Source organism: Capra hircus, chromosome 16 (genome assembly GCF_001704415.2).
Source record: "Capra hircus breed San Clemente chromosome 16, ASM170441v1, whole genome shotgun sequence".
NCBI classification, from domain to species: domain Eukaryota; kingdom Metazoa; phylum Chordata; class Mammalia; order Artiodactyla; family Bovidae; genus Capra; species Capra hircus.
In genome coordinates, this window is record NC_030823.1 from 22,597,849 (window position 1) to 22,623,290 (window position 25,442).

A 25,442-nucleotide genomic window follows, 5' to 3' on the forward strand; every position below is an offset into this window, starting at 1 on the left:
TGGCCCATTCATGAGTGGATGCCGAAACCACAACCTGGCCATTGCGATGCTCAACAAGTGCTTCTATGTGATGCTGACTCCTTATAACTCGCAACCTGTGCCAGAACTCACGGGAGGGCCACACGGTCCCCCAACCCCGCTCTTTCCTGGCTACAGCTAAGAGCTCCAGATTCCGGGGGTTCCGGTTGGTGAACTCTGGGGCGACGGCTTCATTTCCCACGCGGTCCGCCTCAGGCTTCACCGCTGGCTTAGCACTGGTCGAGAACGCTGCCACCAGACACCCTCAGACACACCGCCTTACGCTACCCGCCCGCTTTCCGTCACACTCCTCTGCCCATTTTTTAATGGGGTTGTTTTTGTGTGTATGGTTTCTTTGTGTATTTTGGATATAACGCATTATTGAATATATTGTTTGCAGATATTTTCTCCCATTCACTAGGTTGTCTTTTGTTTTGTGGGTGGTTTCCTTTGCTGTTCAGAAGGTTTTAGTTTGATGTAATCCTCACTTGTTTATTTTTGCTTTCATTTCCCTTCCCTGAGGAGGTATATCTAGAAACATATTGCTAAGACCAGGGTCAAAGAACATACTGCCTATATTTTCTTTAGGAGTACTATGGTTTCAGGTCTTAAAGTCAAGTCTTTAATCCATTTTGAGTTGATTTTTGTGTATGGTGTACAATAATAGGCTAGTTTCATTTTCTTTGCATGTGGGTCTCCGATTTTCCCAGCTCCGCTTATTGCAGAGACTGTCCTTTCTCTATGTTCTTTGCTTCTTTGTCATAAATTAATTGTCCATATATGTGTGGGTTTATTTCTGGTTTCTCTTCTCTTACTTTGATCTGCGTTTTTCTTTTTCTGCCAACACCAACTGTTTTGATTACTATGACTTTGTAATATAGTGTGAGATCAGGCAGTGCAGTACCTCCAACTTTGTTCTTTTTCTTAGGTTTGCTTTGGCTATCTGGGGTCTTTTGAGGTTCCATATAGATTTTAGAACATTTTGTACTAGTTATGTGAAAAATGTCCTTGGAATTTTGATAGGAATTTCACTGAATCTGTAGATTGCTTTCAGTAGCATAGGCATTTTAACAGTGTTAATTTGTCCAATCTGCAAATGTGGAATATCTTTTTTTTTTTAGTAATAGCATTATTTATTTTTCTTAATATATATATTTTATTGAAGTATAGTTGACTTACAGTGTTTCAGGTGCACAGCATGGTAAGTCAGTTATACACATACACGTATATTATTTTTGAAATGATTTTCCATCATAGATTATCACAAGATACTGACTATAGTTCCCTGTGCTATACAGTAAACCTTTGTTGCTTGAGGCATATCTATTTTTAAATTAGGAATGTAGCATTCTATTCATTCTAAGTCAAACAAGTGAAATCAAAATGTCATAAATTTTTTAGTTAGGCAAAAATTCATGTTTTCTAAAATATACACATTATATGTATCATTCATGTATATTTGGGAAATACCCTGGTGGCTCAGATGGTAAAGTGTCTGCCTGCAATGTAGGAGACCTGGGTTTGATCCCTGGGTCGGGAAGATCCTCTGGAGAAGGAAATGGCAACCCACTCCAGTACTCTTGCCTGGAAAACTCCATGGACAGAGGAGCCTGGTAGGCTACAGTCCATGGGATCACAAAGAGTCGGACACGACTCAGCAAATTCACTATGTATATGTATACAAAAGCATTTCTACTATACTTGATAAGAGCTTGAGAAAACATAAAAAAAAAGAGATGGAGAAATTGGAAAACATAAACTAAATGAAATGGGAGCACTGAATATGAAATGGAAAAAGTGAAACAAACTAGATAGAAGTAAAAGATTGTCTTATAGTCCAGTTTTTAAATATGAATGTTCTTTAGACACATAGTGTGAAGCTCCAGACGAGAAAAGCATTACCTAAGCATTTGTATTTTTCAAAAAATTTCAAGATAATTCTGTTACGCATCTGGATTTTAAAAAGTGATTACAGGTTTTTCTATTAAATTGTAGCTTTGGTGATACAGAGTTCTATTATTTTTCTGCTGACCAGTCATGGTACAATAGCGTTGAGTAATACTTGCATAATCACGATAGTAATAGATGTTTATCAGTTTTCACAATCAATAACCAGGCAAAAAATAAAAGATAATTATAATTGCAAGCTATAATGTGAACATGATTAACCTAACAATATAAAATAACTATATACTGTTCTGTGGAGAGGTCAAGCAGAGTGATGTGGTAAGCAGAAGTGCATGCACGCACATGTTTTCATTTGCCCAGCCAGTCTGTGTCTTTTGGTTGGTGATAATCTGTTTCCATTTAAGGTTATTATTGATATATATGATCCTATTACCATTTTCTTACTTGTTTGGGGTTTATTTTCTGTAGGTCTTTTCCTTTTCATGTGTTTCCTGCCTAGAGAAGTTCCTTTAGTATTTGTCATAAAGCTGGTTTGATGGTGCTGAATTTTCTTAACTTTCACCTGTCTGGAAATCTTTTGATTTCTCCATCTGAATGAGACTATTATTGCTGGATAGAGTATTCTTGGTTGAAGGTTCTTTCCTTTCATCACTTAAAATGTATCATGCCATTCCCTTCTGGCTTGTAGAGTTTCTGTTGAGAAATCAGCTGATTGCCTGATGGGAGTTCCCTTGTATGCTATTTGTCATTTTTCCCTTGTTGCTTTGAGTATTTTATCTTTTTGTCTTTAATTTTGGTCAGTTTGATGACTGTGTCTTGGTGTGTTCCTCCTTGGGTTTATCCTACTTGGGACTCTCTGCTTCCTGGACTTGGTTGACTGTTTCCTTTCCCATGTTCAGGAAAATTTCAGCTATTACCTCTTCAAACATTTTTTCCAGTCCTTCCTCTCTCTCTTCTCCTTCCGGGACCCTTATAATGAGAATGTGTTTAATGTCCCAGAGGTCTCTTAGACAGTCTGCATTTCTTTTCATTCTTTTTTAATATTCTGTTCTGTGGCAGTGATTTCCACTATTCTGCCCTCCAGGTCATTTATTTGTTCTTCTGCCTCAGTTATTCTGCTGTTGATTCCTTCTAGAGTATTATTCATCTCTGTTTGTGTGTTCTTTAGTTCTTGTAGGTCGTTGGTAAACATTTGTTGCATCTTTTCCATTTTTTTCCTGAGATCTAGATCATCTTCACGATGATTATTGTAAATTCTTTTTCTGGAAGGTGGCCTATCTCCACTTCATTTCGTTGTTTTTCTGTGGTTTTATCTTGTCCCTTCACTTAGGACATAACTTTCTGCTTTTTCATCCTGATTAACTTTCTATAATGTGATTTTTGTTTTAACCTATGGGAATGTGCTTCTTTTTGCTTCTTCTGTTTGCCCCCTGATAAATGAGGCTAAGAGGCTTGTGTAAGCTAACTTATGGAAGGGACTGGTGGTGGGAAAACTGGGTCTTGCTCTGGTGAGCAGGGCCTTTGCTTGGTGAAACTTTAATCCAATTATCTGCTGATGGGTGGGGTTGTATTCCCTCCCTGGGAGTTGTTTGGCCTGAGGTGACCCAGCCCTGGGCTCTATAGTCTCTATGGCAGGATTCATGGTGAGCTCCAAGAGCCAGGGGGGACCTTCCCCACCTGCTGCTGCCAGCGTCCCAGTCTCTGTGGTGAGACCCTGCCGGCCCATGCCTCCACAGCAGGCTCCCCAGCTCTAGCAGGTAGTTTTAATTCAGTCTTTGTGGGGTCACTGCTTCTATCCTCTGCGTCTTGGTGAGTGCAAGATTTTGTTTGTGCCTTCCAAGACCACTTGGCTTCCCTGGTGGCTCAGACAGTAAAGAATCTGCCTATAATGCAGGAGAATCAGGTTTAATCCCTGGGTCAGGAAGATCCCCTGGAGAAGGAAATGGCAACCCACTCCAGTATTCTTACCTGGAGAATTCCATGGACAGAGAAGGCTACATAGTCCATGGGGTCACAAAGAGTTGGACATGACTGAGCAACAAACACACACAAAAAAAACAGAGTTTTTCCAAGAGAATGCGCTGGTCATAGCAAATATCCTCTTCCAACAACACAAGAAACAGCTCTACATGAGAACATCACCAGATGGTCAATACTGAAATCAGATTGATTATATTTGCAGCTGAAGGTGGAGATGCTCTATAGAGTAGCAAAAACAAGACCAGGAGCTCACTGTGGCTCAGATCATGAACTCCTTATCGCAAAATTCAGAATTAAATTGAAGAAAGTAGGGAAAACCACTGGCCCATTCTGGTATAACCTAAATCAGATCCTTTATGATTGATTACACAGTAGAAGTGACAAATAGATTCAAGGGATTAGATCTGATAGAGTGCCTGAAGAACTAGGGACAGAGGTTCATAACATGGTATAGGAGGTAGTAATCAAAACCATCCCTAAGAAAAAAAGAAATGCAAAAAGGCAAAATGGTTGTCTGAGGAGGCCTTACAAATAGCTGAGAAAAGAAGAGAAGCAGAAGGCAAAGGAAAAAAGGAAAGATACACCCATCTAAATGCAGAATTCTAAGAATAGCAAGGAGAGATAAGAAAGCCTTCCTTAGTGAACAGTACAAAGAAATAAAGGAAAACAATAGAATGGGAAAGACTAGAGATCTCTTCAAGAAAATTAGATACCAAGAGAACTTTTCATGCAAAGACGGGTACAGTAAAGGACAGAAACCTTATGGACCTAAGAGAAGCGGAAGATATTAAGAAGAGGTGACAAGAAAACATAGAAGAACCATAGAAAAAAAATCTTAATGACCCAGATAACCACAATGGTGTGATCACTCCCCTAGAGCCAGACATCCTGGAGTATAAAGTCAAATGGGCTTTAGGAAGTATCATGAATTACAAACAAAGCTAGTAGAGATGATGGAATTCCAGTTGAGCCATTTGAAATCCTAAAAGATGATGCTGTGAAAGTGCTACACCTAGTATATCAGCAAATCTGGAAAACTCAGCAGTGGCCCCAGGACTGGAACAGTTCAGCTTTCATTCCAATCCCAAAGAAGGGCAATGCCAAAGAATATTCAAACTACCACACAATTGCAGTCATTTCACATGCTAGCTTCAACAGTACATGAAGTGAGAAATTCCAGATGTACAAGCTGGATTTAGAAAAGGCAGAGGAACCAGAGATGGGGCGGGGGGGGTGGTGGGGGGGAAGCAAAGGAATTCCAGAAAAACATCTTTTTCATCCACTGTGCTAAAGCCTTTCACTGTGTGGATCACAACAAGCTGTTGAGGACTCTTAAAGAGCTGGGAATACCAGAACATCCTATTCCCTCCTGAGAAATGTGTATGCAGGTCAAGAAGCAACAATTAGAACCACACATGGAACAACACACTGGTTCCAAATTGGGTAAGGTGTAGGTCAAGGCTGTACATTGTCACCTTGCTTATTTAACTTATATGCAGAATACGTCATGTGAAATGCTGGACTGGATGAAGCACAAGCTGGAATCAAGATTGCTGGGAGAATTATCAAACCTCAGACATGCAGATGATACCACCCACATGGCAGAAAACAAAGAGGAACTATAGAGCCTCTTGATGAAAATGAAAGAGGAGAGTGAAAAAGCTGGCTTAAAACTCAACATTCAGAAAACAAAGATCATGGCATCTGGTCCCATCACTTCATGGCAAATAGATGGGGAAAGAGTGGAAACAGTGACAGACTTTATTTTCTTGGGCTCCAAAATCACTGCAGATGGTGACTGCAGCCATAAAATTAAAAATTGCTTGCTCCTTAGAAGAAAAGCTATGACAAAACTAGACAGCATATTAAAAAGCAGAGGCATGACTTTGCTGACAAAGATCTATCTAATCAAAGCTATGGTTTTTCCAGTGGTCATGTATAGATGTGAGAGTTGGACCATAAAGAAAGCTGAGCACCAAAGAATTGATACTTTTGAACTGTGGTGTTGGAGAAGACTCTTGAGAGTCCCTTGGACTGCAAGGAGGTCCAACCAGTCCATCCTAAAAGAAATCAGTTCTGAATATTCATTGGAAGGACTGATGCTGAAGCTGGAGCTCCAATACTTTGGCCACCTGATGTGAAGAACTGACTCATTTGAAAAGACTCTGATGCTGGGAAAGATTGAAGACAGGAAGAGAAAGGAATGTCAGAGGATGAAATGGTTGAATAACATCACTGACTCAATGGACATGAATTTGAGTAAGCTCCAGGAGTTGGTGATGGACAGGGAAGCGTGGCGTGCTGTAGTCCATGGGTTCGCAAAGAGTCGGACACGACTGAGTGAACTGAACTGAACATTGATGTTGGCATCTCATAACTTCTTTGGATTTTAATCTGTTCCTTTGATAAAATTCTATAAACATTTTGTCACTTTTATTTTGTCATTCATGGGTCACCATTTAATTGTAATGATTTTCTGGTTGTTAGTGAGTCATGATTCTATAAAATAAAACCTTCTGGAACAATCCAGAAATAAGTGGGAAAATGTTTCTTTGTATCTTCTGTATCCAAGTGAGTTATGATTTATAGAAATCAAAGAAAAATTAGCCATAATAATTTAGGAAGTGTATCACCTACACAGCTATCTGAAAAAAAATTCACCAACTAGAAAAAGTGAACCAAAGAAAGGGAATTGTAGGATGTAAGCAACTACCATGAATAATGTAACCAGTAGTGATTATAGGTAATAATTTAAAATAATTTCTAATAATGAAGCTATTATGTTTAATGCAGTTCTCTAAAACATTTTAAAAAATGGAATAGGCACATGTTAGAAAAAGAATGAAAAACATGCAAAATAGTTCTCAGTGATGCCTTCTTTTACAAGGCATTCTATACTTACAGCATCTGGTTATTGTCCTTCCAGTTGCCGCTGCTAGGTCGCTTCAGTCATGTCTGACTCTGTGCGACCCCATAGATGGCCCCCAGCCCGTCCCTGGGATTCTCCAGGCAAGGACACTGGAGTAGGTTGCCCTTGCCTTCTCTGGTCCTTCAGTTATCACCAGCCTAATCACCTGGGCTTCTGGCAAGTACTTGGCCATCTAGTGGTTTTCTTAGCTAGTCTCGGTGCCTTTCTCTCATCTCGCTGGGCCCTCTGCTGAATCGGCTACTACTCCCTATCCAACAGTGTTTGTTTGTTTGTTTTTGTCTTCTGTTTCTTCTTTATCCAGCTTAGATTTTTGACCCATCATCTCAGTAACTTGCCAGTAACCTGTCTTGTCTTGCCACTTTCTCTTTGGTGGTACTTGTTTGAAAAACTCCAGGCCAGAGTTAACTCATTTATCTGCTTCCTCAGTAATCTGTCTGTGGACCGTTGAATATTGCTGGAAAAAGAAAAGACGACAGAACTGGACAGATTAGAGCCATGATACATTCATGATCATCGACATCAAGGAGTCTGTCAGTATTGTTCAGCAGCCCTACCAGGTTGCTTTGGTTAACTCATTTTTCGTTTTTCTAAACGGAGTATTTCCAATCTTTTTTTACTCTCTGCAAACCTCTCTTCACTCTTAGAAGGTGACCTTATCTCCAACCACCCAGAGAAAGGAAGAGCTATCAGATTTGAACTCCCTCAGCTTCATACCATCAAATGTATGCACCTTGCTACATCTAGATCTAACTTCTCTTCTTTTCTACTTTTTACAGAAGAAGTGATGTCTTTCTTCCTGCATTAAGGGCAATATCTCCATCTGTGCCCTGAATCTTCTCACTGTCCATCTCCCTGGGAACTTTCCTTATCTTTTCCATCTCTTGTCTCATCAGTGCCTCCCTCTCCACTGGATCCTTCCTTTGGGATTTAAACATGCTCAGGTCTCCTCCATCATAGAACAAGCAAATGAACAATAACGTCCTTTATTTCCACACCTTTTTTTCTGCTCCAGTTGTCATTCTCCTGCCTCTGATTCATAGACAGACTTAGCGTCATTAACTCCCCTAGCAGCCTCCATTCCTCACTTTCCACCTTCTGCCAGCTCACTGCACTTTGACTTTTACCCATAAATTTAAAAAAAGTAAAACAAACAAAAACCTCTGTATGATATCATCAATTTATCTAGCATTCTAGAAAAGTTAAGAGTATAGTATTAGAAAGCAGATCAGTGAGAGGAGGGCGTTGACAGCAAAGGGGCACAGGGACCTTTTTATTTTGATGAGATGGTTTACATATTTGTTATTGTGTTTCATGACTTTCCATGTTTGTCACAACTCCTATGCTTAAATTTGGTGAATTTCATTGTGTGTTACTTATTCCACAGTGAAGTTGACAGAAAGAACTTTTGGTAGAAACATCATAGTATACTACTTGGTTTCTAATGATGAACTTCTTGAACTAGCAATGAAAGCATTTTATTTAGAAACATTTAAGCCAATTTTAGAAGAAAAAGCAAAAAGAGAAGGTTCTGGGGAGCAGGCTTGACATCTTAAAGGGTGGTACAGGGGACTGATATTTTTTGTTCATAGCCTGTTAGAGTTAGTTGACATTTTTGACCATATGCATGTATCATTTTGCTTGCATGCTCACTTGCGCCTGACCCTGCAGCTCATGGACTGTAGCCCTCCAGGCTTCTCTGTCTGTGAAATTTTCTAGGCAAGAATACTGGACCAGGTTGCCATTTCCTTCTCCAGGGAAATCTTCCCGACCCATATATTGAACCCATATCTCTTACATCTCCTGCATTGGCAGTTGGATTCTTTACCAGCTGAGCTACTGGTGAAGCATCATGTATCATTTTAGTGAAAATTGACTTTTAAAATTTAGGGCAATGCATTGCTAGAAATAACTATAGAAAGACCGAAAATGGGCACGGAACTCAGCTAAGTAGAGGGGTTTGGAATAGAAGCTCTGATATGGTGTATGGCTTTTCCTGGGAGGAAATGCATAAACTGAATATGAAAGGATGAGTTCAGAGTTCACCAAATGACTCAGAATCTAATTGATTGTTAAGGATGCTTTTCTCTCTTGTAACTTTGTTGAACTCAGGTAGTACTTCCAGAAGGTATTTTATTATTTACTTGAATTTTCTAGGTTTGTATTCAGGTCAACAGTGGAGAAATGATACAAGTAAATCTTTCTGCTTTGTTTTTCTTCTTCAAAAGCATTACTGGTCTATCTAGCACTACTATAATGTTGAGTTTTTCATGAGATCTTGTCTTGTTTGTGTTTTTATGGATTATCACTCAGAGCTACTCTGTTTTTCAAATTGAAGTGGTAAGTTGTAATGTTTTTCTTATATAGAATTAAGTTTGCCTTTTTAGGTCATATACTTAAGTGACTGTAATGATAGTTCTTTAATATGTTGTTGAATAGTGGTGAAGATTTTCTTTAGGTTTCTTGGACCTCTATGTAGTATAGGCAGACCTCAGAGATATTGAAGGTTTGGTTCCAGGCCACTGCAGTTAAGCAAGCACGTGAATATTTTGGTTTCCCAGTGCATATAAAGTTATGCTTATACTACACTGTAGTCTTTTAAGTGTGTAATGGCATTATGTCTTAAAAAAATTGTGCATACCTTATTTTAAAAATATTTCATTACTAAGATATACTAACCCTCATCTGAGCCTTCAGTGAGTTCGTAATTTTCTTGTGGTAATAACATCAAAGATCACTGTCACAGATCAATATAATAATACAGTCAATATAATAATAATGATGAAGTTTGACATATTGCTAGAATTACCAAAGTGTGACACAGAGACACAATATGAGCAAATACTGTGAGGAAGAAAACGGTGTCAGTTGACTTACTCAATGCAAAGTTACCACAAAGCTTCAATTAAAAAAGACAGCAACACAGCATCCATGAAGCACAGTAAAGCAGAGCACAGTGAAACAAGGCATGCCTGTAAACTGTACTGGCCACATTTCTTCATTAGCATCATACATTTGAGGTATTTAAAAATCAAACCCACTTCTGGTTCCTAAAAAAAGATCAGATCAGAGATTTCTTATAGGAAGAAAGTTTGTAAAATTACACAGTTACTTGTTTCAGACAGGCAGGGTCACTATGCTGTGCAACTTTTGCCCCCTGGGTTCATGCGGTGCATAGCTTGGTAGCTATTGGAAAGTTTTGGTGATAATTTGTTTTAATAACTATTCTGTCATCTTTGTTGGACTTCATTTTTGTGGTTTATCTTTCTAAAAATTGATACATGACTGCCTTGTCAGATCTGTTGTCATCTCATTGCAATAAAGAGATGTATAAAAGAGATGTACATCTTTAATGTATAAGATAAAATTGAGTTTTTAAATTTATATTTTAGGTGAGATATTTAAACTGTAACATGTTTAGTGGGTCTATTCATGCAACACTCACTATTTGAATGATAAAGAAATGTAAAAGAAACCGTGCTTGGTGACTTTGAAGCTCGCAGTTTAAAAGGAGATAGTTTCCAAAGAAAAGGCAATTGTATCGTAAAGTAGTAATTGTTGTATAGAAGAATGTACAGGCATATCTCTCTTATTGTACTTTGCTTTATTTTGCTTCACAGATAATGTGGTTTTTTTTTACAAATAGAAGGTTTGTGGCAACTCTTGAATCAAACAAAACCGATGGCATCATTTTTCCAGTAGCATTTGCTTACGTCCTTTCTCTCTTTCACATTTTGTTAATTTTTGAACTCTTTCAAACCCTTCACCAGCAAAAAGATTGAAACTTGCTTAAAGTTCGGAGGATGCTGGCTTGCTTCATTGCCGTACTTTATTGTACTTGGCTGGAACCGAACCCATAGCGTCTCTGAGGTATGTCTAGAGCACAGCCCTTCCATTTTTAGTAAGTATTCTTTTTCTGCTGTGTAAGTTTTTTGACACTTTAAAACTACTGCTTTCACTGAAGCAACTCACCATTGTGCTATTTAAAAAGAAATTTCATCTTGAAACACTGAAATTGTGGAATGAGGGAGGCGTCATTATATGATAATACAATAAAGGAAGCATACCATTTGAGAGGATTTTTCTGACAATTAAATTCATTTATTGCCTGATCCTTGTGAAATAGGCGTCGTCATTGTTAATGGTATTTTCCGTCATGCTTTTGTACGACCTGTAGCTGTTCTTTAAGTCGTTCTTTGATAAGCGACAGTTGTTAATATCTATACGCAGTTTTCCAGGAAGGTAATTTGATACTTAAAGCTTAAATGAAGTAGGGTTCTTGCCTTGGAGACTGTGATTCATGTGCTTTAAGAAATCTGTAATCTACCTCAAATTAATAGCGTGTTCAGACCTTCCTTACTCATTCTGGGTTTTGAGTGAAGTTCTTTAAACTGTTGAGAGAGTGTTGTTAAAATCTCCAGTCATAGTTGTGGATTTGTGTATTTTTTCCCTTTGCTATTAGTTTCTGTTCACTGAGACTCAGTTATTAGGCACATACATATTTAGGATAGTTATGTCTTCCTCAGAGTTGATCCTTTTATCATTATCAACTGTGTGTCTTTATTTTGTTAGTACTGCTTGTTTTGAAGTCTTACTTTGCCTGACATTATTATAGCTTCTTTAGCTCTCTTTTGCTTATTACTGTTTGCATTAGTATTTCTTTTCTCATAGTTTTACTTTCAGCCTATCTGTATATTCATAATTAAAGTACATCTTTTAATTTAAAAGCTCATTTAATCCTGTCTTTGAATTGAAATTCTTGTTTACATTAAACATAATTATTAATGTTTGATAAGGCTTTAATTTTTTTCTTTTGTTTTTCTTTTAGTTTCATTTTGTTGTTATCTTTGGTGGTGTTCCTCTCTTTTGTTCTTCTCAACTTTTGAATCAATCAGTTAATTTTTAGTATTCCGTTTAAAAAATAATTTTATTTATTTATTTTATTGCAGAGCAGGCTTCTCTGTAGTTGCGGTGAGTAGGGACTCCCCTTCTTGCAGTGCGTGGGCTTCTCGTTGCAGTGGCTGCTCTTGTTGCCAAGCACAGGCTCTAGAGCTCGTGGGCTTCAGTGGTTGCGATCCCCTGACTCTGGAGCACGGGATCAATAGTCGTGATGTGTGGGCTTCGTGGCATGTGGGATCTTTGTGGACCAGGGATCGAACCTCTGTCTTCTGTATTGGCAGGTGGATTCTTTACCACTGAGCCACCAGGGAACCCCTAGTATTTCATTCTAATTCCTCTGTTGACTTACCTATGCTTCTGTATCTTTTCCAGTGCCTTTTCTCCCCATTGGTTGTTTTAGAGATTACAGAACACACCCATATATTACTTCAGTCTACATAGGGTGATATTGCAACAGTTCAGATAAAATTAAGACTCTTAAAAGAACCTTTTAATTCCCCTGATCTTTGTGCTTTTTTTTTTTCACATACATTACTTCTTATAAACTCCACAATATGGTGTTACCTTTTTTGCTTTATATAGTCATATTTCTTTTAAAGAAAGATGAAAAAATATGTATTATTTATATTTCTCATTTATTTATCATTTCCAGAGCTCTTTTTTCCTTTCTGTGGGTTTAGATTACTATCTATGGTCACTTTATTTTAGCTGGAAAAATTATCCTTAGCTTTTCATATAACATATATCTTCTGGCAGCAAATTCTTTCAGTTCTTGTTCATCTAAAAATATCTTTATTTTGTCTTCATATTTTATTACAATTTTTATTCAAGTATTATTGATTTACAATAATTGTCTTTTTTTAAAGAATATTTTCACTGGTAAAGTATTTGATGTTGCATTTATTTTTTTTCTGCAGTACATCAAAAATCTTTCATTGTCACCCAATGGCCATTGTTTCTGATAAGAAGTGAGCTACCGTTTGTATTGTCACTCCTTTGTATGTATTGTGTTGTTTCCCCCTAACTCCTCTTAAGGTTCCCCACCCCACTTCACCCACCTGTACATAATTTTTTAGTACTTAGACTTCGTGATGTAGCTCCTTTTGTTTTTCTTCAAACTTATCTGGCTTGGTGTTCATAGTTTGGGGGAATTATATGACCATATTGCTTCTAGTAATTTTTCTCCCTTCTTTCCTTCTTATTCCTTCTCTAGTACCCCATTTACACATGTGTTAGTGTGTGTTATTGACCCACAGATCATGGGGCTGTCTGCATTTTTGTTTAATCTTCCTAGTTCTTTAGATTGACTAATTGATACTCAGTTCTTGCAGATTGCCTAATTTTTATTCATCTGTCTACAAGTTTGTTGACCCTTTCTCTTTTGCAGTCTGCTATACACCTGCCCAGTGAATTGAGTTTTTTAAAAAGTATTATACTACTCAGTTTTGGAATTTCCATTTACTTCTTTCTAATTATAGTTTCAATTTCTGTGCTGATATTTCCCATGTTTGTTCCTTCTAATCATATTATCCTTTACTTCTAGAAACAGTTATCATAACTGCTTTAAAGTTCTTGCCTGTTGAGTCCAACTTCTAGAACATCTTGGTGTCTATTTCTATTGACTGCTGTTTCTCTTGACAGTCTCATTTTTCTGTTCCATCATGTATTTAGTATATTTTGATTGTATATAGGACATTGTTGATAGTACTAAACAGAGTCTCTGGATTTATTTATCTTCCTCTGAAAAGTGTTGATTTGATAGGAAGTTAATTTGGCTTAACTCAGACTTCAAATTCAGCCTTTCCAGTAGCATGCAATAGGCAAATCTATAGTTTCCCTAACCTTGTATCTGTCTCTTTCTGACATGTTCTTTCGAGTTTCTCTTGCTGACGTTTGGTTTAGGGCTCAGCAAGGGACCTGTAGTTTGTGTGCAAACTTTAGAGTTTTATTCTCCGTAACTTTATTTTCATCAGAGTTTCCTTTTTCACTCTTAGATCAGTTCTTTTTTTTAGCTATCAGCTCCATCCTCTACTCCTTAAGTCAGTAAGACTGTTGCTCTGCTTGAATTTCAGTCACTGGGAGCTTGGTAGATCAGAGTTTGCCCCAGGTGAAAACTAAAAATTTCACCCTATGTGGTTCCCTTTTTACAAAGATCAGTCTCCTTCCAGTTTTTAGCTTCTTTCTGTGGCTCTTCAGGGCCACCAAACAATTGTTTTCAATATTTTGTCTGGAGATTGTATTCTTATTTACTGGTAGATTAGTCAGATACGACTATTTATCCATTATTAGAACCATAACTTCCCTACTTTTTTCTTTTAATGACTTTGAGAAATAGAAATTTGGTTATTGTTTCTAAATTGTTGTGGCCTGTATTGGTGCTAACTGACTGACGAGTAGTTATGGTGTGCAAAGTGGCATGTTCTAGAGTCCTGGGAAGTGAGCTGTGACATCCCCAGCTTCAGGTCTAATATATGATATATAACTTCTCAGGAATATTCTTTCTTTATCATGTATTTGTCATTTGATTGATTCATATATTCATTTATTCATTCATTACCTAATAGGTTAGCCAAGCTACACCATCTTTTGCCTTCTAAATCTGACTTTGTATGGTCCAGTGTGCAGGGGCTCTATATCCGTAACTTTAACAGTTTGAATTCCAGTAGTATTCAGTTGGACAACTGAATTTTCAACATGTAGGCCTTTGCAAAAGATCCTCCATTTAATATACCATTTTCCTAGGTACCTTTCTTCTTTGACTTTCCAAAGTATGCTCTCACCTTGGGGGTTTTTCTTTTTATTCATTTCACTGGCTCAAATGCTCTTCTCCTGTTTATCTAGCTCATTGCCATCTGTTGGGTTCAGCTCAAACATCATTTATTACATCTAGTCCATTAGTAGCATTCACCCCAACTCCCTCCCTAGACATTTTTGTCACATCTCCTCATTTTATTTCCGTTTTACTCCATATTACCAAGTATAGTTATTTTATTTTGGCTATTTGCATAGTCTTGTCTTCTTTCACTCGAATACAAATTTATCCTTCAGAATTTTTTTTCAGGCTACCAATCGACTTAAAAAAAAATTCCGTTGTTTTTTTTTTTAAACTTAGCCTAAGTTGGTTTCTGTTGCTTAGAGACAAGAAACCTGACTGTACAGAAACTAGTACAGTTTCTACACAGTCAGGTTACAGGCAACCTGACTGCCTGCAACCAGAAGTCACTGCAGGCAACAAACACTCAGGGAAGTGGCAGAAATTTGGGATTGGTTTTCTGGCCTAGGAGTTGGGTCTTTTTGTTTGTTTGTTTGTTTCTTTGGTTGTGACCAACCTAGACAGCATATTAAAAAGCAGAGACATTACTTTGCCAACAAAGGTCTGTCTAGTCAAGGCTGTGGTTTTTCCAGTGGTCATGTATGGATATGAGAATTGGACTATATTGAAAGCTGAGCGCTGAAGACTTGATGCTTTTGAACTGTGGTGTTGGAGAAGACTCTTGAGAGTCCCTTAGACTGCAAGGAGATCCAACCAGTCCATCCTAAAGGAGACCAGTCCTGGCTGTTCGTTGGAAGGACTGATGTTGAAGCTGAAACTTCAATACTTTGGCCACCTGATGCGAAGAGCTGACTTCGTTGGAAAGGACCCTAATGCTGGGAAAGACTGAGGGCAGGAGGAGAAGGGGATGACAGAGGATGAGATGGTTGGATGGCATCATCGACTCGATGGACATGGGTTTGGGTGGACTCTAGGAGTTGGTGATGGAAAGGGAGGCCTGGCGTGCTGTGGGTTCATAGGGTTGCAAAGGGTCGGACACAACTGAGTGACTGGACTGAACTGAATCAATAAGCACTTGTATGGTTCTTCAGTTCAGTTCAGTTCAGTCGCTCAGTCATGTCTGACTCTGCGACCCCATGAATCGCAGCACGCCAGGCCTCCCTGTCCATCACCAACTGCGGAGTTCACTCAGACTCACGTCCATCGAGTCAGTGATTCCATCCAGCCATCTCATCCTCTGTCGTCCCCTTCTCCTCCTGCCGCCAATCCATCCCAGCATCAGAGTCTTTTCCAATGAGTCAACTCTTCTCATGAGGTGGCCAAAGTACTGGAGTTTCAGCTTTAGCATCATTCCTTCCAAAGAAATCCCAGGGCTGATCTCCTTCAGAATGGACTGGTTGGATCTCCTTGCAGCCCAAGGGATTCTCAAGAGTCTTCTCTGATACCACAGTTCAAAAGCATCAATTCTTTGGCGCTCAGCCTTCTTCACAGTCCAACTCTCACATCCATACATGACCACAGGAAAAACCATAGCCTTGACTAGACGGACCTTAGTCAGCAAAGTAATGTCTCTGCTTTTGAATATGCTGTCTAGGTTGGTCATAACTTTTCTTCCAAGGAGTAAGTATGGTTCTTACTATGTGCTATTCTGAGCACCTTTACAGAAATAATTTTATGTAATCCTCAGAATAGCTACGAGATAGGAAAATCCCATGGATGGAGGAGCCTGGTAGGTTGCAGTCCATGGGGTCGCTGGGAGTCAGACGCAACTGAGCGACTTCACTTTCACTTTTCACTTTCATGCATTGGAGAAGGAAATGGCAACCCACTCCAGTGTTCTTGCCTGGAGAATTCCAGGGACGGGGGAGCCTGGTGGGCTGCCATCAAATGGGGTTGCACAGAGTCAGACACGACTGAAGCGACTTAGCAGCAGCAACAGCAGCGGGCTTTATTATTAGTTCCTTTAATAGACGAGGAAACATGCACATAAAGATTAAACAACTTGCCCAAGGATGCATAGCTAGTGAGTAGAAAAATTTCATTTCATTTGGTATTGAAAGCAGGGAAAATTCTATTATTATTCAGGAATTCTAAGCCTGATAATCCATGGGATTAGTTCCTTGAAGAGCTAATGAAATTGCTACCTGTAATTACTTTTAATACACTACATCTCAAGCCCAGATTTAGGTTCATGTTGCCACTGCTGCAGAAAAATGAAGGAATTCAGTGTCTACTGGATTGAGTGGACAACTTGAAGAAAGAAAATAAAATCTGAATTTGTATTTTCAGCTAAAGATGAGGGACTAGAATTTATAGCCATTATATTATTGAGCTTGCATAATATCTTGTACCTATCAGCCTTATGGTTGAGACAGTTCTTAATTAAACTTAGCTATGACTTCAGCCCGACGAGGGCATGGCAGCCCAGTCCAGTATTCTTGCCTGAAGAATCCCGATGGACGGAAGAGCCTGCCAGGCTGCAGTCCGTGGGATCAGAGAGTTGGACACGACTGAGTGACTAAGCACAGCACAGCATGACTTCAGCCCATGCTGGATAAACATTTTTTTCTAGGCTTCTTGTTTGAGAGTTAATATATTGATCAGTGTGGAGTGAGATCAGTTATCTCAAATTACTCTTCAGAAAGTTCCTTTAGGGAAAGATTCTGCTGCTGAGTGGTGCTATGGCAGTCCTGAGGAAAAATGGGGGTTTGAGGGGAGGGATATTTGTTTGGGTGAGTGTTTTATAATTAGAATCATAATATAAAAAATGTACTTTATATTCCATTATAATTTCTAATTTGAGACTCCTCTAAATGCATTCTGAGAAAGTTGGATGGCTCCTAAAAAGGGTCATGCTTAATGTTGAAAGTTAGGAGATCTCATTTTTAAAAAGGATTTTGGAGAATATATTACCTTTTCCAATTCTAGGAGTGGGATAAGAAAGAATAGTATTTTTGTAAGAGCCTTCTGTCGCCTCCTCTCCTAAGTACAGACACTGCCATACCTATATTTTCCTAGAATCTCCTTTTCTGTTGGTAGGATTCGCCAGAAGCAATTAAGTTCTGCCTTTCATACCATGACGTTTTACAGTAGGGGTTGGCTAGCTGCATCCTATAGGCCAAATGCAGCCTTTGGGTGTGTTTTTATATGGCCCTGAGCTAAGAAAGTTTCTTTAAAAATGAGTACCCAACAGGGACAGTGGAGTCTGCAAAGCGTGAAATATTTATTGTCTAGCTTTTTATAAAAAAAACTTTGCTGACCTCTGTGTCTAACCATACTTGTAGAGGGTATACAGAACAGTCAAGAATGCTGCCCTTAAATATTGATAGGTTACCTGATCGAGAGTTTCTCCTTCAGTTCAGTTCAGTTCAGTCGCTCAGTCGTGTCCGACTCTTTGCGACCCCATGAATCGCAGCACGCCAGGCCTCCCTGTCCATCACCATCTCCTGGAGTTCACTCAGACTCACGTCCATCGAGTCACTGATGCCACCCAGCCATCTCATCCTCTGTCATCCCCTTCTCCTCCTGCCCCCAATCCCTCCCAGCATCAGAGTCTTTTCCAATGAGTCAGCTCTTCTCATGAGGTGGCCAAAGGACTGGAGTTTCAGCTTTAGCATCACTCCTTCCAAAGAACACCCAGGGCTGATCTCCTTTAGAATGGACTGGTTGGATCTCCTTGCAGTCCAAGGGATTCTCAAGACTCTTCTCCAACACCACAGTTGAAAAGTATCAATTCTTCGGCGCTCAGCTCTCTTCACAGTCTAACTCTCACATCCATACATGACTACTGGAAAAACCATAGCCTTGACTAGACGGACCATTGTTGGCAAAGTAATGTCTCTGCTTTTCAATATGCTGTCTAGCTCGGTCATAAATTTTCTTCCAAGGAGTAATCATCTTTTAATTTCATGGCTGCAATCACCATCTGCATTGAGTTTCTCCTTAGGGAACTGATTATATTGCCCTCTCTTTTGTTGTTTGTAGCTTAGCTAAAAGTTGAACATGTCTGATAAGAATCTCCTAATTATTCATTTTTCCTTTATGACCTCTTAATTAGAAAGTAGTGATAGCTCTTGTGTATCAGCTATTGTATTGCTCTGTAACAAGTCATCCCAACACCCAGTGGTTCAAACTCACAAGCATATGTTGTTTCTTAATGAGTCACCGGGTTATCTGGGGATCAGTTGAGTTAATCTGACCTCAGCTAGGAGTGGCTCTGCCCAGTGTGTTTCTCATCTTCCTTCTGCTTTCAGCCTGGACACGCCCTTCTCATGGGGATGGCAGAAATGTGAGAGAGTAAGTTGAAACACAACAGGGCCTCTTGATGACTAGTATGGGACTGGCTTATACCACCATTTTGAACTCATTCTATTAGCCAAAGCAAATCATATGACTGGATGCCCAAAGAGTGTAAAACTATATTCTGCCCTCAGTAGGAGGACATTGGAAAGTTACATGGCAAAGGATGTGAAAATTTGGAGCTGATAATTCAGTCTATCAGTTTGATTTATAGTCAGAATATGCTCTGCAACCAGCATTGAGATATAACTCAAATATCTTAACTCATTCTGCTGTTAAGAGATCTGGACAGCAAGACATCATTCCTCATAAGTCATCCTGAGTATAGGTGTCAGGAGCACAGGGACCATAAGTTTCTTTACTTGGCTGCTTTGTATTTGTATTGTCTTTGTTTGTGCCTAACACCATATTCAGTATTGACCATTTCGTGATGTCCATGTGTAGAATCTTCTTTTGTGTTGTTGGAAGAGAGTGTTTGCTATGACCAGCGTGTTCTCTTGGCAAAACTAGATTAGCCTTTGCCCTGCTTCATTCTGTATTCCAAGGCCAAATTTGCCTGTTACTCCAGGTGTTTCTTGTCTTCTTACTTTTGCACTCCAGTCCCCTATAATAATGAAAAGGACTTTATTTTGGATGTTAGTTCTAGAAGATCTTGTAGGTCTTCATAGAACCATTCAACTTCAGCTTCTTCAGCATTACAAGTCAGGGCATAGACTTGGATTACTGGATTTTGAATAGTTTGCCTTGGAAATGAACAGAGATGTCATTTTTGAGATTGCATTGCCAAATTCAGACTTAAATTGAAGAAAGTAGGGAAAACCACTAGACCATTCAGGTATGACCTAAATCTAACCCCTTATGATTATACAATGGAAGTGACAAATAGATTCAAGGGACTAGATCTGATAGAATGCCTGAAGAATTATGGACAGAGGTTCATGACATTGTAGAGGAGGCAGTGATCAAGACCATCCCCAAGAAAAAGAAAAGCAAAAAGGCAAGATGGTTGTCTGAGGAGGCCTTACAAATTAGCTGTGAATAGGAGAGAAGCAAAAGGCAAAGGAGAAAAGGAAGGATTTACCCATTTGAATGCAGAGTTCCAAAGAATAGCAAGGAGAGATGAGAAAGCCTTCCTCAGTGATCAATGCAAAGAAATAGAGGAAAACAATAGAATGGGAAGGACTAGAGATCTCTTCAAGAAAATGAGAGATACCAAGGGAACATTTCATGTAAAGATGGGCACAATAAAGGACAGAAATGGTATGGACCTAACAGAAGCAGAATATACTGAGAAGAGGTGACAAGAATACACAGAAGAACTGTACAAAAAGATCTTCATGACACAGATAACCATGATGATGTGATCACTCACCTAGAAGCCAGACATCCTGGAATGAGAAGTCAAGTGGACCGTAGGAAGCATCACTACAAACAAAACTACTGGCGGTGATAGAATTCCAGTTGAGCTGTTTCAAATCCTCAAAGATAATGCTGTGAAAGTGCTGCCCTCATTATGTCAGCAAATTTGGAAAACTCAGCAGTGGCCGCAAGACTGGAAAATAATCAGTTTTCATTCCAATCCCAAAGAAAGGCACTGGCAAAGAATGCTCAAACTGCCGCACAATTGCACTCATCTCACATGCCAGCAAAGTGATACCCCAAATTCTCCAAGCCAGGCTTCAATAGTATGTGAACCGTGAACCTCCAGATGTTCAAGCTGGTTTTAGAAAAAGCAAAGGAACCAGAGATCAAATTGCCAACATCCGATGGATCATCAGAAAAGCAGGAGAGTTCCAGAAAAACATCTATTTCTGCTTTATTGACTATCCCAAAGCCTTTGACTGCTTGGATCACAACAAACTGTGGAGAATTCTGAAAGAGATGGGCATACCAGACCACCTGACCTGCCTGGTGAGAAATCTGTATGCAGACCACCTGACCTGCCTGGTGAGAAATCTGTATGCAGGTCAAAAGCAGCAGTTAGAATTGGACATGGAACAACAGATTGGTTTCAAATAGGAAAAGGAGTACATCAAGGCTGTATATTGTCACCCTGCTTGTTTAACTTATATGCAGAGTACATCATAAGAAATGCTAGACTGGATGAAGCACAAGCTGGAATCAAGATTCCTGGGAGAAATATCAGTAACCTCAGATATGCTGATGACACCACACTTATGGCAGAAAGCGAAGAAGAACTGAAGAGTCTCTTGATGAAATTGAAAGAGGAGAATGAAAAAGTTGGCTTAAAGCTCAACATTCAGAAAACTAAGATCATGGCATCTGGTCCCATCACTTCATGGCAAATAGATTGGGAAACAGTAGAAACAGTGAGAGACTTTATGTTTTGGGGCTCCAAAATCACTGCAGGTGGTGACTGCAGCCATGAAATTCAGACACTTGCTCCTGGGAAGAAAAGTTATGGCCAACCTAGATAGCATATTGAAAAGCAGAGACATTAGCTTTGCCAATCAAGGGTCATCTAGTCAAAGCTTTGGTTTTTCCAGTAGTTATGTATGGATGTGAGAGTTGGATTGTGAAGAAAGCTGAGTGCTGAAGAACTGATGCTTTTGAACTGTGGTGTTGGAGAAGACTCTTGAGAGTCCCTTGGACTGCAAGGAGATCCAGCCAGTCCATTCTGAAGGAAATCAGTCCTGAATATTCATTCAAAGGACTGATGCTACAGCTGAAACTCTAATCCTGTGGCCAGCTGATATGAAGAACTGATTTGATTTGAAAAGACCCTGATGCTGGAAAAGATTGAAGGCGATAGGAGGAGGGGATGACAGAGGATAAGACGGTCGGATGGCATCACCAACTCGATGGACATGAGTTTGACAGGCGTTGGTGATGGACAGAGAAGCCTGGCATGGTGCAGTCCATGGGGTCGCAAAGAGTTGGACACGACTGAGCACACACTAACTAACTATCCATATTAATTTCTGGAGTTTAGGGAGATTTAAGTCTAACAATGAAAATTAACCATAGACCAATACTTAAGAAGATGGTGTGATAGTCCAATAGTAGAAGTTTTTCCTGGATATAAAAATAGCAACAGAAAAGAGGGGTAATCAGTTCTGCTTTGTCTTTTTGTGAAAGACATAGAACACTTTGTTGACGAGGAGATAAAACTGAATTTTGAATGATAGAGAAGTCCATAGTCCCTTTGGACAAGTTCAGGTAGAGAAGTACTATTTGTAGTAATTATTATAATGATCTATTGACTCTGAGAAAATGATTATAATTAAAATCTCTTGTTTATGCTCAGATAATAGAAAGGTCGCTAAGAACCAGTGAGTAACTTTGTGATTACTGCCTAATTATATTATTTATTGCGGTAGTTTTCAAATTTGCCTGCATCAGAATCACCTGGAGGACTGGCTTACTGGGTTCCTCCCCCAGAGTTTTCTGTTCGGTAGTTCTGGAACAGGGTCAGAGAATTTGCATTTCTAGCATGTTCCCAGATGATGCTGATGTTGCTGGTCCAAGGACAGCACTTTGAGAACTATTGGTTTATTGAACTTTTCCTATATATCTGGCACTCTGCAGTGTAATAAGTGTATAAAAGTGGAAAGAAAACATGTCTCCTCAAGTTGCTCATGGTAAGGTGGCAGACACAAAGAAGTGAGTGTATGACCGTGCAGTAGATCGAATCACATGGAAGTACAGTTTGCTGTGAAAATACCCCAGTGTGACTCTTAACTCAGAATGGCTGCAAATGTGTGTACAACACAGAAAATCCTTTAATCCTGAGCCAAGTTTTTTAAAAATATCAAAAGTAAAAACAAATAGAAAAATGATCTTGAGTCCTGCTTTGCATGAAATTAGTAAGTGGTGTCATCTTCAAAGTTGCCTTTAAGAAATTTCTGATCAAAATTTTTTAGACATGCTTTTGGTGGTATAGGTTGGACAACATATGTCTGAATTACTTTGCAGATAAAAGCTGCCCCTTCCTTTCTTTTGTTAATTTGTTGTACTCATCTTCGGCTATTTTTAAGATATCAGATAATGATGTTATGTTTGTCATGCATAATTTTACATTTTTACAGAAAATGCTACAAATTTTATTTACTTGAGAAAGCAGACAAAACTAGCCAAGTGCAGGGACACTCAGAGCTGGGCAAACAGGGTTCCTTAGGCAGCCTTACCTGGGACTTGAGGTGCTGAGCCCCAGGGTAACACAGTCGGTTACTGTGATTGTGAGACGCTGAGACAAAGTGACGTCTCTGCCTTGAAAAGGGCACAGTTTTAATGTGAGGAAGAAGGCAGTGGGTATAAGGTCATGCATCCAGCAGGGCTGTCGATGGCTCCTCCTTGGGCATGGGAAACTGGGTGAGGGGCTGAGGAGTTGATTAAAGCTACCTGCCATGGGAAACGGCTGGTTAGTTGGCCAAAGTTAGGTGCCCAGCAAATGAAAGAGTGACCAGGACAAGTAGCTGGACTGGTTTAGAGAAACAGAGCTGTACTCGTGAAGTTGTCTTGGTGCTGAAGACATTCTGCCATCGTAATGAAGCAATCTGGATGTGGATTGTCACTGCAGCCTACAGGGGTAACACCCTTAGGAGAGTAATGATCTGTGGGGCTCCTGGCTATCTAACCATTTATGTCTTTTTAAAAGCAAAAGCGTATATCTAAAGCTATGCAGAATATTTCATTTTAAATGATTATATTCCCCCTGGCAAAGGGAACTAAAGTCAAGTAGAAATTGCAAACAGAATGCCCAGAAATGGTGTAGTGCAATCTGTTTTCATTAGAGATGCATTTTTTTGCCCTCTTTATCTTTAATTGAAGAATAATTACAATACTGTGCTGGTTTCTGCCATACATCAACATGTATCAGCCATAGGTTTACATATGTTCCCTCTGTTTGGAGCCTCCCTCCCACCTCCTAACCCATCCTACCCCTCTAGGTTAGAGATGAATTATCAATGAAAATTGTTTGTAGTGTTATTTGAACTGTCCTTTAATTATATAGTTTAATTAATGATGAAATCTTCTAACCTTTTTCTTAGCATACATCTGTGGATGGATATACTGAACCCCATATCCAGCCAACCAAATCAAGTAGCAGACAGAACATCCCTCGGTGTAGAAACTCCATTACGTCAGCAACAGACGAACAGCCTCACATTGGAAATTACCGTTTACAAAAGACAATAGGGAAGGGAAATTTTGCCAAAGTGAAATTGGCAAGGCATGTTCTAACCGGCAGAGAGGTAAGTTTTCACGATGCCTTTTAATACTTATTTGGACCTCTCCAGAGTCTTACTAAAAAGGCTTTCCTATAGCTGATTCTGGAAATAAATTAACAGTTGTAATATAGTAAACACTGGGGTATGTGTGAATGAAATGTACATAGGTAGCACAGAAAAATTGTCTTTACGTATTAGCATCTCTTATAAATCAGATGTGCTGCACATGAGGATTTCTTAGCCTTCTGTCTTTTTATTATATGGTTTCCATAAACATTTCAGATTACCCTTGCTACCCAACCCCAGGAACAGGGCTAGGATAACTTCTTATTAATTACTGCTTAAGCTGTACTGTATATAGGAATAGAAATCTGAGGTTGTACACGTGAAACTTACATAGTGTTAAAAGCCACTGTTACCTGAATAAAAAATAAATTTAAAAAACCAGTACTTGAAGTAAATTAGGTATAAATGTATAGGAAATTAGCCACTAATTTTTCATCTATTTAAAGATTACATTGAGCAAGTGTTACAGATGTTTTTCTCAGATAATAAGAGAATCAGTTTTCTAAAATCCTGTGTGTTTCAAAGTAGGTATATTTATATAGTAAAATATGTTTTACTAATAATAATATATTTAATAATTTATATATTAAAGACTCAAATAGTTAAACATCTAACACTCTGCATTAAATGATTGGATCCAATTAGGACATCATGAAAAATCTGTCATAAAACATTTTTGCTAAGTTTCCATTTTGTTTTATACATAATATTACTGTCACTTATGGTTAAATTTAGTCTTCTCTGTCTGTTTTGATCCCAGGAGCTATTAGGACACAGGCTATATCAGACAAAGACTTAGAGGACATTTAAACCTGTTTTGTTAGTTTGCTGTAAGTTTGGGTGTCCAGTCTCTCTCCCCACGTATTACTTAACATACTAAAAGTTTGTAAGCCTCTCCTGATAATTATGACTTATCAAGATCATGAGTCAAATATTAAGGTACAAATGATTTTTACTTTAAAAGGGGAACCTTGGAAGAACTTTAACAAAGGTGTAATTTCACTGACTCAGAATGAAATAGGTTGCAGACTTGGGTCAATAGAATATATTCTAAGGCTGTCTAGTTATCAAAACTTTACCATCCAATTATGTTAACCCCCAGTATAGCTATATCTAGTTAGGATGAAACAAAAGATGTTTTCTTTATAAATTTTATTCTTTAAGATATGTATTTGCAAATTAAAATTTAATGATTCTCTTTTTCAGGTTGCTGTGAAAATAATAGACAAAACTCAGCTAAATCCTACTAGTCTACAAAAGGTATTTAATTATTTTCATAGTAAGTAATTATAATGTGAGTTTATAATGAATATATGATACTCTGTAGAATCAGTTATTCTAACTTTCCCACTAGGTACAATTCTACATTTCATCAGTATAT

General features: G+C 38.8%; 1 protein-coding gene across 6 annotated transcripts in view; it reads left to right on the plus strand.

Annotated features, from left to right (window-relative positions):
* The window catches only part of MARK1 (microtubule affinity regulating kinase 1), a 141,120-nt gene that overhangs the window by 53,970 nt on the left and 61,708 nt on the right, over positions 1–25,442 (plus strand). For all 6 annotated transcript variants that reach the window (XR_001919276.1, XM_018060170.1, XM_018060173.1 and 3 more), the window contains exons 2-3: positions 23,816–24,019; positions 25,268–25,321. Coding sequence is in view for 5 of the 6 variants with exons in the window: in XM_018060170.1 (XP_017915659.1) it covers positions 23,816–24,019; positions 25,268–25,321 (258 nt within the window). In the remaining variant the exon portion in view is untranslated. The remainder of the gene's footprint in view (positions 1–23,815; positions 24,020–25,267; positions 25,322–25,442) is intronic.